This window comes from Dermacentor albipictus, chromosome 8 (assembly GCF_038994185.2).
Source record: "Dermacentor albipictus isolate Rhodes 1998 colony chromosome 8, USDA_Dalb.pri_finalv2, whole genome shotgun sequence".
NCBI classification, from domain to species: domain Eukaryota; kingdom Metazoa; phylum Arthropoda; class Arachnida; order Ixodida; family Ixodidae; genus Dermacentor; species Dermacentor albipictus.
In genome coordinates, this window is record NC_091828.1 from 135,566,391 (window position 1) to 135,580,943 (window position 14,553).

The following is a 14,553-nucleotide window of genomic DNA, read 5'->3' on the forward strand; positions in this document are numbered from 1 at the left end:
ACTTTTTTAACAACAAAGGTCATTGGTTCGACTCCCACCAATGGTTGTGCGTTCGATCCTGTATGGTGGCACCGTCAATTCTGGTGCCATTGAATTTCTTCCGACCAAAAGTCGTGGGTTCCAGTGCCTTAACACCAAAAGTCATGGGTACAACTCGCACCAAAGGTCATCGGTTCCTGTGCCTTAATATATACAAATTAACTGCATCTTAATTAACTTCACCTTAATTAATACCAAAGCTTGTGGGTTAGACGCCCGTCAATGGTTGTGGGTTCGAGTGCTTTAATTAACTGTAGCTTAATTAACCTCACCCTAATTAACACTGAAGGTTATGTGTTCGACCATCGATTTTGGTTCTACCAAAGGTCGAGGGCCCGAGTGCCATAATTAACATTGCATTAACACCAAAGGTTGTGGATTCGATGCACACCAATGGTCGAGGGTTCAACTCCCAAAGTTCGTGGGTTCTAGTGGCTTAATTAACTCTATCTCAGTTAACTGTGCCTTAATTAACGTCAGAGGTTGTGGGTTTGACTCCCGCCAGTGTTCGTGGGTGCGACCACTGCCAAAATTGATGGTGCCATCATCAATGGTGGCACCATCAATTGTGCCATTGAGTTTTGGTCCCACCAAAGGTTGTGAGATTGAGTGCCTTGATTAATTAAGGCAAAGTTAAGACCAAAAGTCGGGGGTTCAACTCTCACCAGTGCTCTTGGGTGGCTTCGTCAATTTTAGTGTCATTGAATTTTGGTTCTATAATGCTGGACATTGGATTTTTCATCCCATGAGCCGTCTAAGGCTTTCACCATAATTATAAAAATTAAAGAAGCACTCAACAGCATGCAGATTCAACGCAATGTTAGAATCTAAATGAATTGAAGCTTGTTTGTGTTAGTGAGACAATAACAGTAGTGGATAACATAAGCACAGCCTTGTCAGCTGTAGCCATTTAGGTGTCTGAGTCGCAAGTAAGGTGATAATGTATGATGCGTGTCGAGGAAAGATTGTTGATGAGGGAGCTGTTTGCACAGAGAAGCACGACGTATGCCTAAATAAATTGAAGGCGTTATAGTTCATACCCTTCATAGGTTCATAGTTCATACTGTGTCACAGCGGCACATCTGTTCAGGGGCTTAGGCGAAAAATTGGCACATACCCAGTGGCACATACCCAGTTATCGAAGTTGTTTACTAGGCCACACAGCAGCCAGCAAAAAGTTGTCTATTCAAGCATGTTCAAAGAACTGCAGGTGGTCAAAATTAATCCGGAGTCTCTCACTACAAAGTGTGCCTCGTAATCAGATTGTGGTTTGTGCCCATAAAACTCCGGGCATTTTTCTTTTTTTGATTGCTCTGTCCAGTTTGTCTGTCCTTCCGAGAAAGGGTGTTCATGCTTTGAACGTAATGGTGCTTGCTCAGCTGGTGCTTATGTTCTGCTGCTTATCACAAGGTAGTTTGATTCTTTCCTTGTCATAATAGCCTTACTTCGAGGGAGACAGAATACAAAAATGCCTATGTATTTGGTACCCCGCAGGGGCGTCTGCGTCAGCAGGCGTTCGGTGTGTTGCGACACCACGTACCCGAGCACATGAGGGTTGGCCCCTCCCGCGTGTAGCCGTGCACGGCTTAGCCGTGTCCGGGGAAAGGGGGATCCTGGAGGTTGAGCTGATGCCGGGTGTTCGGACCTTAAGGCCTCCCGGCAGAGGCAGCACACCTCTTCGGCCTCTGCTTCACGTAGACGGCACCCCAGGACTGACCCACCCGGGGGAAATCGGCAGTCGCCTTTTCCTGTCCTCCTCTCTAATCTTCGTCTTTCTCTCTCGCCTTTTTCATCTTTCCTGTCTTCTCATCACTTCTACTCACTTCCTAGTTTCCCGGCGGCAAGGGTTAAGCTTGTGTAGCTAGCCAGCCTTGGCTATGCTGTATTTGGTTATAGCACCGATGTATGGCTGGCGTTGGCAGGGTTTCCCTTGCAGGAACTTCTGTCACGTCCCCCAGTTGGGCTCCATGGTGGGTGGTCGGCATCGCGGCCGAAAACCCAACTGTACTTATGGAAAACGCTTTTCCTAAACTACCTGATCGCCCTCAGAAACGAGGGCGCACCGAAGATTTCTTTCAGTTTTTCGGACGACAAGTCCAGAACTTTCCTAGATATCATGTGATCCACTCAGAAAACCCAGACAAACTAGTGCGTAACATGTCACCGTTCCTTGTTTCGAAGTCTTTAACTGAAGTTTTTGGAACAGGATATAAGGCGTCGAGAATGACCAGTGATGATCTTCTCTTGGAGCTCCACGATAAGAAGCAGTACGAGAAACTGCCGAAACTTGTCTCATTTGGGGAGACCCAAATAACAGTAACCCCGCTCCGTACCATGAACACTACCCGCGGCGTTGTCTCGGACGATGACATGCTAGAGCTCACTGAAGCTGAACTCTTGGAGGGCTTCAGTGAACAGAATGTCATATATGTTAAGCGAATTAAGATGAGGCGAGATGGTAAAGAGATCAAGACGAAACACCTGATACTCACTTTCGGTTCTAGTGTCCTCTCCGAGTCCATCGAGGCCGGTTATATCAGACTCCGTGTTAGGCCATACGTGCCTAATCCTCTTAGATGCTTTAAGTGCCAAAGGTTTGGCCACAGTTCACAGAACTGTCGAGGCCGGCTGACATGTGCCAAGTGCAGTGACAAAGAACATTCTTCCGAAACGTGCCAGAACACTCCACATTGTGTCAACTGTGAGGGCGAGCATGCCGCATACTCGCGGTCCTGCCCGTCCTGGAAAAGAGAAAAAGAGATTGTGACAATCAAAGTCAAAGAAACATATCTTTCAAAGAGGCACGTAGGCGGGTGTCATACCTGTCTAAAAGCAGCTTTGCCGATGTGGCGCGTAAGGGGGCAGCGTCACAACGGCCTCCGGCGGCTGTCCGACCCACAGGCAGTGAGTCGGCAGTTACGCCATCTGCCCCCGCGGCGGTTGCAGCTAGCGCTGCTCCGTCAACACAGCCGAGGGGACCATCAATCCCGAAGGTGGGCGCAGCCGAGGCTGCCCCAACCTCCCCGGCCACTTCCAGCGCTGGCAACAGCCGGCGCAGCCAAATCCCGCAGGGTGCCCTATCGACCTCTGGGCTGGTGGGCACAGGGGTCTTGCCCTCCAAGGCAGGACTCTCTCTTGTAACTTCTCGCTCGCAAGAGCACGTGTCCGGCGCCTCACATGAGGCAATGGACTCTACACCTGTCCTCAAGGCGCACCAAACGCCTAAGGAGCGGCGAGGCTCCCTCGAACGCTCCAGAAAGGGCAGAACTCCCGTTACAGGGCCTCGAAAGGGCTCTGTAATTTAATCTCTGTAATTTCCATAATCACTACTTCTGTTTCTGTACACACAGCACCTATTAACTTCCAGTATGGATGCACAAATAATTCAATAGAACGTCAGAGGTCTTCTCAGAAACCTTGATGATGTGCAAGAACTCATCCACAAACACAATCCAAAAGTGCTGTGTTTACAGGAAACACACTTAAAATCTATACACACAAACTTTCTCGGAAAGTATGTTACGTTTCGCAAAGTCCGCGAGGATGCTGTCGCATCATCTGGCGGTGTAGCCATTATTGCTGACAGAAGTGTAGCGTGTCAGCATTTAAAGCTCCAAACGGCCCTTGAGGCAGTGTCCGTTCGAGCCGTACTTTCAAATAAACTCGTAACCATCTGCTCCTTGTATATACCACCACATTATCACCTTTACAGACGAGATTTGGAATCATTAATAGATGAGCTCCCAGAACCCTATATGATTCTCGGTGATTTTAATGCACACAGTAGTTTGTGGGGTGATTCACGCTGTGATGCGCGAGGTCGCGTCATTGAACAGCTGCTTTTTTCTTCTGGAGCGTGTCTCTTGAATACAAAGGAGCCTACGTATTTTAACCTGGCTAACAAGTCATATTCTGCCATAGATCTTGGCATTTTATCGCCGACACTTTTACCTTATTTTAAATGGAGTGTGCTTAATAACCCGTATGGCAGTGACCACTTTCCAATAACCTTAAGTACGACGAAACAAGATCAACTTCTCCCGCAGGTCCCCCGGTGGAAGGTTGAATCAGCTGATTGGGAACGGTACCGAGCTCTTACTCATATGACATGGACTGAGATGTCCGGTATAACCATAGATGATGCTGTCACATATTTTACAGCTTTTATACTAGATGCCGCCTATAAGTGTATTACCCAAGTGAGCGGCTCTGGTTCTAAGCGGCATGTTCCCTGGTGGAACGATGCATGTAGGCAAGCGCGAAGGAACCAGAACAAAGCATGGGCGCTGCTTCGCGATTTGCCAACAGCAGAAAACCTGGAAAACTTTAAGCATGTCAAATCACAGGCGAGGAGAATGCGCCGACAAGCAAGACGAGAGAGTTGGGCAAAGTTTATCTCAAGCATTAACTCTTACACAGATGAGAGAAAAGTCTGGAATAGAGTGAAGAAAGTTAACGGGCAACAAACGTATTCCTTACCTTAGTAAACAGCCACGGAGAAAGCCTGGAAGATCAAGCCAACTCTCTTGGTGCACATTCTGAATACATATCGAGCTCCTCGCACTACTCCGAAACCTTCCTAAAGAACAAAACGCAAATAGAACAGCAAAAGTTACAAAGAAAATGTGCTAAAAGTGTGGCGTACAACGAACCATTCTCCATAGCAGAACTACAGGCAGCACTGAACTGTTGCAATACATCCGCCCCAAGTTCAGACCGCATAATATATGAGATGTTGAAACAACTACCCCCCGAAACACAAAAAACCCTCCTTTACCTTTACAACATTATATGGTTTTCCGGCGAGATCCCCTCTGTTTGGAAGGAGGCTATTGTAATCCCAATTCTAAAGCAAGGAAAGGATCCTTCCTCTGTATCAAGCTACAGACCCATAGCATTAACAAGTTGCCTCTGCAATGTTTTCAAAAAAATGATTAACTGTCGGCTACTACACTTCCTCGAACCAAACAATTTGCTCGATCCATACCAGTGCGGCTTTCGGGAGGGTCGATCTACCAGTGACCATCTTATACGCATCGAGGCACGTATCCGTGAAGCTTTTGTCCATAAGCAGTTTTTCTTATCTGTATTCCTTGATATGGAGAAAGCTTATGATACTACGTGGCGGTTCGGGATATTGAGAGACCTCTCACACTTAGGTATACACGGAAATATGTTCAATGTTATCGAAAGTTATCTGTCAAATCGGACATTCTGTGTTCGAGTGGGCAATGTTTTATCACAGAAATTTGTACAGGAGACTGGAGTGCCGCAGGGCGGAGTGCTCAGCTGCACGCTCTTTATAGTAAAAATGAATTCTCTCCGTCTACACATACCACATAACATCTTTTATTCAACATATGTTGACGATGTGCAGATAGGATTTCAATCAAGTTCTCTTGCAATCTGTGAGCGACAGGTCCAGCTTGCTCTTAACAAGGTCTCCAAATGGGCTGATGAGAACGGGTTCAGACTGAACCCACAAAAAAGCACCTGTGTCGTTTTCTCTAGAAAAAGAGGCCTGCATCCTGATCCTGAAATTGTGTTGCATGATGAGCGTCTGCCTGTAAACAGGGAACATAAATTTCTAGGCATAATTTTAGACGCGAAATTAACTTTTATACAGCACATAAAGTATCTTAAAAACAAATGTATGAAAACAATGAATATCTTAAAGGTTCTCTCACGCACAACCTGGGGCAGTGATAGAAAATGTCTCATGAACTTGTACAAAAGCCTCATACGCACATGACTAGACTATGGAGCCATAGTTTACCAGTCGGCTACTCCAACTGCTCTAAAGATGCTAGACCCTGTCCACCACTTAGGAATTCGCCTGTCCACAGGCGCCTTTAGAACAAGCCCAGTGGAAAGCCTGTACGTTGAATCGGATGAGTGGTCACTGCATCTGCCGAGAACATATTCGTCTTTCATGTATTTTCTTAGAGTAAACGGAAACAGTCAGCACTCCGCGTATTACACCATACATGATTTGTCCAGTTGTAAACTTTTCCGCAACCAGCCCACAGTGGCACAGCCTTTCTCCTTGCGTGTTAGAGACATGGCTGAAGAAACAAGGGTTCCACTGCTTGAATGCCACCTTATGTCCCCTGCTATACGGCCCCCGCCATGGCAGTGGCAACCAATAGACTGTGATACATCTTACGTAGCTGTTACAAAGCACGCGCCTGTCGCGCACATACGAATGTACTTCCTCGAGTTACAGCACAAATACTCCTCTCCTGAATTCTTTACAGACGCATCGAAGTGTAATTCTGGCATATCTTACGCAGCGGTCGGTCCATCGTTTTCAGATGCCGGTGTTCTGCACCCTAACACAAGTATTTTCACAGCAGAGGCCTACGCGATATTGGCTGCCGTTAAACACATTAATGAATTTAATATCCCAAAGGCAGTTATATACACAGACTCTTTGAGTGTCGTAAATACTTTTAAAACTGTCAGGAAATATCAAAACCCTGTAATTCTATCTCTTTACTCAGCATTATGCTCAACCTATGAGTCCAAGCAGCATATCGTCGTATGCTGGGTGCCAGGGCGCCGAGAGATAGAGGGAAACGTGTTGGCTGACCAGCTAGCCACATCCGTCCACACGAACGCTTCCAACACTTGCACGACTGTCCCTGTAATGGACCTCAAGCCCTCAATAAGAAAAAAGCTAAGGGCTTTCTGGCAGCGCTTGTGGGATAAAGAGACAGAAAATAAATTACATGTTATCAAGCCGTATCTTGGCAACTGGCCGCCGGTATCAAAGAATTGCCACACAGAAGTAACACTTTGCAGACTCAGGATAGGGCACACATAAAGCACACACGCATACCTCTTGTCCGGTGGCGATCCACCCACATGTGATTAATGTGGTGAGCCACTTACCGTGCTTCACATCCTGCTGCAATGCACTCAATTAGACGCTAATAGGAAAAAGCATTTTCCATTACCACATCGGCAGCTAATTCCACTCCATCCTCAAATGATTATAGGTATAGAACCTCTCTTTAAACATGAATCCCTGTTTCGATTTTTAAAAGATGTACATAGTTTTCATATTATAGCCCCAGGAAATCTGTAGCACAGCCTCTAACAGAGGATTATGCTGCGGTAGGTGCAATAAAAGAAAGCACCTGCCTCCCAGCCTTTGGGCTCAAAGGCCCTCTGGAGGCATAAGTGCTATTTACATATTCTTGCATTTTAGCTCCATGATCACTTATCACGCGTACTATATCCACCGACCACTACATGTATCACTATCATAATTTTATGCTATATACTATTTGACACTTCCATGACACTGATTGATTTTAGGCCACTTTACAGCCATGTTACATCCCACCATCGCCACTCACAAATCAGCGCTTAACACAACATTATCAGTCATGGCGCTCTTTGGCCATACCTGGCCCTTGCGCCACTAAACAACACACATCCATCCATCCATGTATTTGGTACATGATAAACCTAGCTGGTCAGAAATAACTGGTAGCTCTCTGTTAACAGTGTTTTTTGTATCATGGGTGTTACATAGGGACATAACATCCCTTTAGGTATTGTTACACGATTTGAACAAGTTATCATCTACAAACTTGTTCTGCATGACACCTCAGTTATTTCAGTGGTTTCAGACCTGTTACTCACACTGCCATTATCGTTTTGTTCTCTTGGCACTTTAATACATAGTGCTGGTGTTCACAATACTATTACTAAAGATGGCATACTTAACAAAACTTTGTGTGGGCCTGCTGGTATTTAACAAACTTCAATTGAAATGTACAAAATGATCACGGGCACAGAAAGGTATACCTGCGATGGGGATGTGTGGAGTCTGAGTTGTAAATGTGCCTCATTCTAGTGTTTGTTTCACACAGTTTGCTTGGCATCATCAGCTTGCACTCTGTGGAAGTGACATTTCAACATTTTCACATGCTGTGCAGTATGGGCTGTACACGGCATTCATGGGAAGCTTCATGTATACCATCTTTGGGAGTTGCAAGGACCTTACCATTGGTCCCACAGCCATCATGTCCATCATGACTGGGGAGTACACACACGTTGGTGGGCCCACATTTGCTGTCATCCTCACATTCCTCTCGGGAGTCATCCAGATCCTCATGGGATTGCTCAACCTAGGTGAGTTTTGAGAGCTTGAAATGAATTAATTTTCCACCATTGCTTTTCCTAGGCTGTAATTTTTGTTGTCCAGATTTAAAACACTGCTTTGCAGTTGTCGGGCAAAAGCTGTCAAGCTAAATTTTCTTGGAAGTGTCGGGTTAAACCTCTCGCATCATTTTTAGGAATACCAACATGAAATTTGCAACCTGACATTTTGCACTTCAAATTTGTGCTTTAAACTTAGATCCATACCTTCTAAACCCTAGAAAAATAATACTGGCAAGTGTCGGAACACCTGAAGTATGGGTCAGTAGACCGTAAAGATTTATGGTCGCTTAGCGCAAACAAGGAAGGATGGAGGGTGACAAGGGTAGCACCAAGTCTTTGTTTCCTTCCGTGCTTCCTTGTTTTGCGCTTAATGGCTATAATTTTTTATGATCTGCTGGGCACTATCTGGGAACTGACTAGCCCAGCAACATGTGCAGTCGACCGATGCTTTAACAGTACCGCACCAGCGGTGTCTGGCCGACCGGTCAGCGCCTTCTAACTGCACGAAGCGATGGATCAGAAACAGTAGAACATGTGCACGAAGTTCGCAGGAAGCCGTTATCTCGGATAAGCTGCGGAGCTTGCACGGAGTTATTCATGCCAAAGGCTGCATCATGCTGGTGGAAAGAGCCTAGCAGATGAAACTTGTGCATCCATTGAACTTGGTGTACATCCGCTACTCTTGTTGATCTTGTCGCTTCGCGCTGTTAGAAGGTGCTGAGCGGCCAGCCAGTCGACGCTCACGCAGTACTGTTAAAGAATCACTCGACTGTACTTCTGGACCTTCAGTATAATTTACTATATAGTGCTTGATTCCACAAACCAGTTTTGGTTCGAATACACAGGCGGCAGATGTGTCATGATGTCGTAATACATTGACTCTCTTCACTCCTGCATTCGCTGTGGCTGTGACTTGTGAGTGCAGCTAGAAGACGTGTGCAGCACTTGTATCAGTAAATTTTTCTGTGTCACGACCTCACAATAATGTTGATGGTGCCAAATTGAGCGTTTGGAAACCAACTTTAGTATCAAATTAAAATACTTGTCTGATGTTTCCCAACCTTCATCAAGTGTCATCTTTTTATGTGCGAGGGTCATGTGGTACAGTCTACAGAACTTTGAAAACGTGTCAGTACATCTTTAAAACTGGCCTTGCATAGTTGTCACAATCTGTTTTGTCACAGGAAGCAGCTCTGGGAATTTAAAAGTACTGTTGCCACCTGTATTTGCATTGTTTTCAAACTTATAAAAGATGCTGCTTTTGATTAAAAAATGGCTTTATATGTTGGTTCTGACTATGTTGATCAGTACTTCCCACATTGCCTGTCTACACAGGTTTCATAGTGGAATTCATATCTGGTCCTGTGATCAGTGGTTTCACATCAGCAGCTGCCATCACTATTGCAAGCACACAACTCAAGGTAAGGCTACTTTACGATGAGTGACGAAACTTAAAGGTACTTATGACAAGTAACGAAACATTTCATGCCTAACAGCGGTACATCGTAGACCTAGTAGGATACAAATATGTTGGCACATGAAATGAGAGGTGAAAACAAGAGCTTAGTCCAAAATGAACTTCATGTTTCATGACATAGATCTGAATGCGATGTGTGACAACCTGCAACGAGATTTGCTGGCATCGGAAGAGGAAACTGAGTGTGTGCCAGCATTTTCATGTGACACGAGTGGGCGAGAACTGCGGGAAAGCTGGCATGGCAGGCACCTGCTGCTCTTGATTGTGCATGCCTCACTCTTGTGGCCAGAATATGTATCATGCGATCGTATTTTGATCATGTACTGAACATTGATGCCAGAAGATCCAGGTTTTCCAGGAATGTATTAACTGGTAAAAAGAACTCTAACTGTACAGTTGAACCTTGCAATAACGAAACTGATGGCAAACATCAAAAAAATTTGCTTTCACAAGAATTTAATTGTTGCGAAATGACAGCACAGATAGGTAATGCATTGCAGAATGAAATTTTACTGTCAAAATTTGATTAGCCTACTTCAGCAAGCTTTGCTCAAGGATAAACCACATTGCCGACAGTACAAAATGCGTCGATCAGCCGTGGCAGCATTGCTGTGGAGCAGTATTCTTGGTCAATTGCTTTCCGAGATACGATCACTTTTGCGAGATTTCGCATAACTCAGCACCAGGGGCAGAGCAACAGCGCTCCATACAAGCAGCAGCATTTCTCCAGTACACACTGTCACCTGTAGACGCCAATGTGTCCAGTGTTGAGCATGAAAGTGATTGTATGTCCTATACCCAAAGGCAATCGATTGAGATTATGGCCCCTTCGCACAAATCTATGTCTGGTGCCGAATCCGCACATGATGCCTGGAGGTTGGCACCGAAACCAGCATTCTTGAAGCAAGGGATGCTTATTCCCGGATGATTACTTAATCACGGCCCGATGCATGGCACTCCATGCTATGACCGCTATCTCAAGCGTTGTGAACAATTCCACGTCCGAGGGACGTCGATTTTCCTGTTTTCACTGCATTTTGCTCACTGAGGTGCACGTCAAGCATTGCACAAGGTGTGCAAACATAGTCATCACATGTTGGTAGCAAAATGCGTGCCGTTTCAAACGGGCAATCATCAAACCAGATGGCAGCCATGACATGCTTCCGGTGCATGCAAGTGTAATGTGGTGGTATTTTACACAGTTTTAGTGCAAAGCAATCGCATTTGAGCACATTTCGGAGTCTGTTAGCCTTGCACTAGTAAGTAATATGCAGAGTTACGTCCTGGCAAATTTCGTTGATGCAGGATTACAGTGAAGGTGGGAGATGGAAATTCAAGACGATGAGCGAAATGGGAACAAGGTAAAAGTGGGAACGAACGTTTCGACAAGCGGACTTGTCTTTTTCAAGGCGACATATGTTTTCCTTGGCGCAGTATATATAGGTAGAAATCTCCTAAAGGGGAGAGGAGGGTAAGCCAGGTGAACGAGGCAATAACCGAGAGTTTGTTAGCAGCAAGAGCATAGAATTGAAAAGAAAGGTGTGCTATTTATTGTCAGAGGAGGAATGTGGGGTAGCACTGCGTGTCAGCTGGTTGGTGTGTCACTGTAGGTACCTTCCTTTTCATGGAAAGATCCTGGATAATGAAGATTGGGGGGTGGGGAGCGGCAATGAGGGGAGGATTATCTGCTGAGGGGGGATGCTCTGCTGAAGTTCAGTGAACTATTGTCTCTCTGCAAGAGAGAATAAAAGAAGCAGCAGCAAACGGTGCTCGTGAAAAAAAACAAAACAAAAATACTGAAATGAAATAAATAAATAAAGGAAAAAAAGGAAAGAATTGAAAAAAAAAAATGAAGCACTAAGCAACCAAACTAAATGTTGTTGCCTATAGCTTGAAATTTAGCATAGCGAATAGATTCTAAAGCTCCCTTTGAAATGTTTATGCCTATTGGTTGCAATAGCTCATTGCCTGAAACAATGTACCCGCTCTGCCACTAAGCATTGTAATATGCCAACTAACGACGAGGAATTTGAAAGGTTATGCGCAATTCGAAGGGGGGCCGAAAGGAAGGCTCTACGTACTAAGAATATCAAAGACCTCAGAACTTGTCGGCGGGCACAAAGACACATACGACGTTACCTCACCAAACTGGACCGAAAAAGGTGGAGGGACTTTTGTGGGACACTGGACATACGACAACCGCTGAGCAAAATCTGGCGAGTCGTCAGAGGCATTCGCAAAGAGCCGCAACAGCTTTATCCTTTAATCACCCTCTCATTACATGAGTGCGCATCCCTGAAAGAGGTGGCAGAGCAGTACTGCAAGCTCCTTTCCAACGGGGCGCAACCTTTGCGGCAAATTTCAAGTCATCAGCCTAGTCAACCTCGAGATACCCTTCCTGACTTAGAATTACCATTCACCATCGAAGAGCTCACGGCAGCAATCGGCGATGTAAACAAGCGATCGTCACCTGGCTATGACGGCGTGAGTTATGAAGCGCTCGCAAAGCTATGCCACACATCTCGCCTACGCCTTCTGGAGTACTACAACGCCTCATGGATAACTGGGGAGGTTCCTACGGAATGGAAGCTTGCGAAAGTCATTCCTATATTGATGCCAGTGAAGCAGCCAACAAATTACGCCTCCTTCAGACCCATATCTCTGCTTAGCTGCGTAGGGAAGCTATTCAAAAAAATGATCTACAAACGACTAAATTGGTTCCTGGAAACTGCAAAAGTTTACCCGGAGGCAATGAATAGCTTCCGGCAAAATAGGTCCGCAGTCGATAATGTCATTGCCTTGGTCTCATCAATTGAAGAGGAATTGGTCTCTGGAAACATACCTACTGCATTATTTTTAGACATTAAGGCAGCATATGGTCTATCATAAAGCAATACTTGATGCTTTGGAAACCCTTGGTCTTGGAGGACGGCTTTACGCATGGATTGAAGACTATCTTCAAGGACGCCAACCTTTCATGTGTATCTCGGACGGCCGCACGGCGCTTTATGCGGTCGAGAAGGGAGTGCCACAAGCAGCTGTGTTAAGCCCGGTATTATTTCATTTAGTCCTCATCCATCTGAGAAGAAACCTGCCCCCTGGCGTCAAAATCGCACTGTATGAGGACGACATCTGCATTTAACCCCCCTGTTAACCCACCTGTATTTTAACCCCCCTACGATAATGCTGTACAGGCGATGTAGGTATACCGAATAAATAAATAAATAAATAAATAAATAAATAAATAAATAAATAAATAAATAAATTTGGAGTGCGGCGCGTTCCCGCAGAACCACCCAACAACGTCGCCAGAGAGCGCTAGCAAATATATCGGCCTACCTAAATCCAAGGGGTCTGAAATTGTCCCCCGACAAAAGCGTTGCCATGGCTTCACGCGGAGGTGTATGGAAAAATAACCACTAGTGTTGGGTGGTCGTGCCCTTCCATACGTCAAGACACAAAGGTTTCTTGGAGTGACGATCGATAGGAACCTCACATGGTCGCCCCAAGTGAAAAAACTGAGTGAGAAGATTTCCTCGGCATCGCACGTATTCTGATTTTTTAGCCGGATCACAGTGGGGCAGCAACTGTCGATCAATGGTGCTCCTCCATAAGGCCTACGTCTACAGAACACTACGATATTACCTCCCGATCCTGCACAACATGTCTCCCATAAGCAAGAGAAAACTTGAGGCAGCATGAAACAACTGCCTTCGTGTATGTCTTGGCCTTCCGAAGGGGTCGTCCCGCTCAGGAACTGTAGCAGAAGCTGGATGCCTGCCTCTGGAAGTGCTATCTTCGCAGGAGACAATTCGGATTCACCTTCGCCACATCATTAATACGAAGACTCACTTTTTAAAGGATATTTCTAGAACCCGTGCTACATCTAGCTTTGGGCAGGCCGTCGGAAGCATATCTATTTCGATTCCTGCTCAGGCGTCACAAATTATGCCACGAAACATTTCACCATGGACACTGTCCCCACTGGAAATCGTGCCGTATATACCTGGAATCAGTGCGAAAAAGCAATTGCCTCAAGCAGCGACTTATCAGATAGCTTTAGAATATATGCACAAAGAATACACAGCCGCAACGCACATTTTCACAGATGGCTCTACAACTCCACATCGCTCATCATGCGGGCTTTTTGTTCCCGCTACAGGGCAGTGATTCTCATTTCGTCTTGAGCGAGCAACATCATCTACTTCAGCAGAGCTATATGGCATTAAGGAGGCCCTTGTGTATGCACTTCGACAGCAGCCACCAAAGACATGGGTGATTTTCACAGACTCAAAAGCAGCCCTACAAAGTATGTGGAACAGTTAAGGCGCTACTTCCAACTAAATGTTTGTCGCGCCTTGCCTGTCGTACATGTGTTCTTTCGTCCGCGTCTTCGCAGCGCTCATTTCATCAAGTATGCATAACCAACTCACCCACATCAAGCTTCTGCTATGTGGAACAGGCACAAGCGTTGCAATAATCAACCAGCAGCATCTGACATTGCTTATCTTCACCACAGGGTTAAGATTGCAGGGCATTGCATAAAGTTCCAATGGATACCTGGCCATGCCGGCATTTCGGGAAATGAAAGAGCGGACGAAGCTGCCAGAAATAGACTCCAGTACCGCAAGTTCAAAAGAACATTTTTTACAAAAGCCGACACTTCAAACACGGCAAAAAAATATGCCTATCAAGAAAAAGACCACATCTTGAATCTGCCGCTTCAGCAAGATACCTTCCTGCGTTACATTAACCCAGAAATGAGACCGAAAATTCCACGACCACTTCTTCGACACTTGGAGACATTGTACCATCGTCTTCGACTGAACGTGGCATACACGAACAATTATCTGCACCGCATA

At 45.6% G+C, this 14,553-nt stretch overlaps 1 protein-coding gene across 8 annotated transcripts in view; it reads left to right on the forward strand.

The window, feature by feature from the left end:
- LOC139049193 (sodium-independent sulfate anion transporter-like) overlaps positions 1-14,553 on the forward strand; it is a 492,963-nt gene that overhangs the window by 292,709 nt on the left and 185,701 nt on the right. For all 8 annotated transcript variants that reach the window (XM_070524550.1, XM_070524548.1, XM_070524556.1 and 5 more), the window contains exons 3-4: positions 7,989-8,184; positions 9,550-9,635. In XM_070524550.1, coding sequence (XP_070380651.1) covers positions 7,989-8,184; positions 9,550-9,635 — 282 coding nt within the window. The remainder of the gene's footprint in view (positions 1-7,988; positions 8,185-9,549; positions 9,636-14,553) is intronic.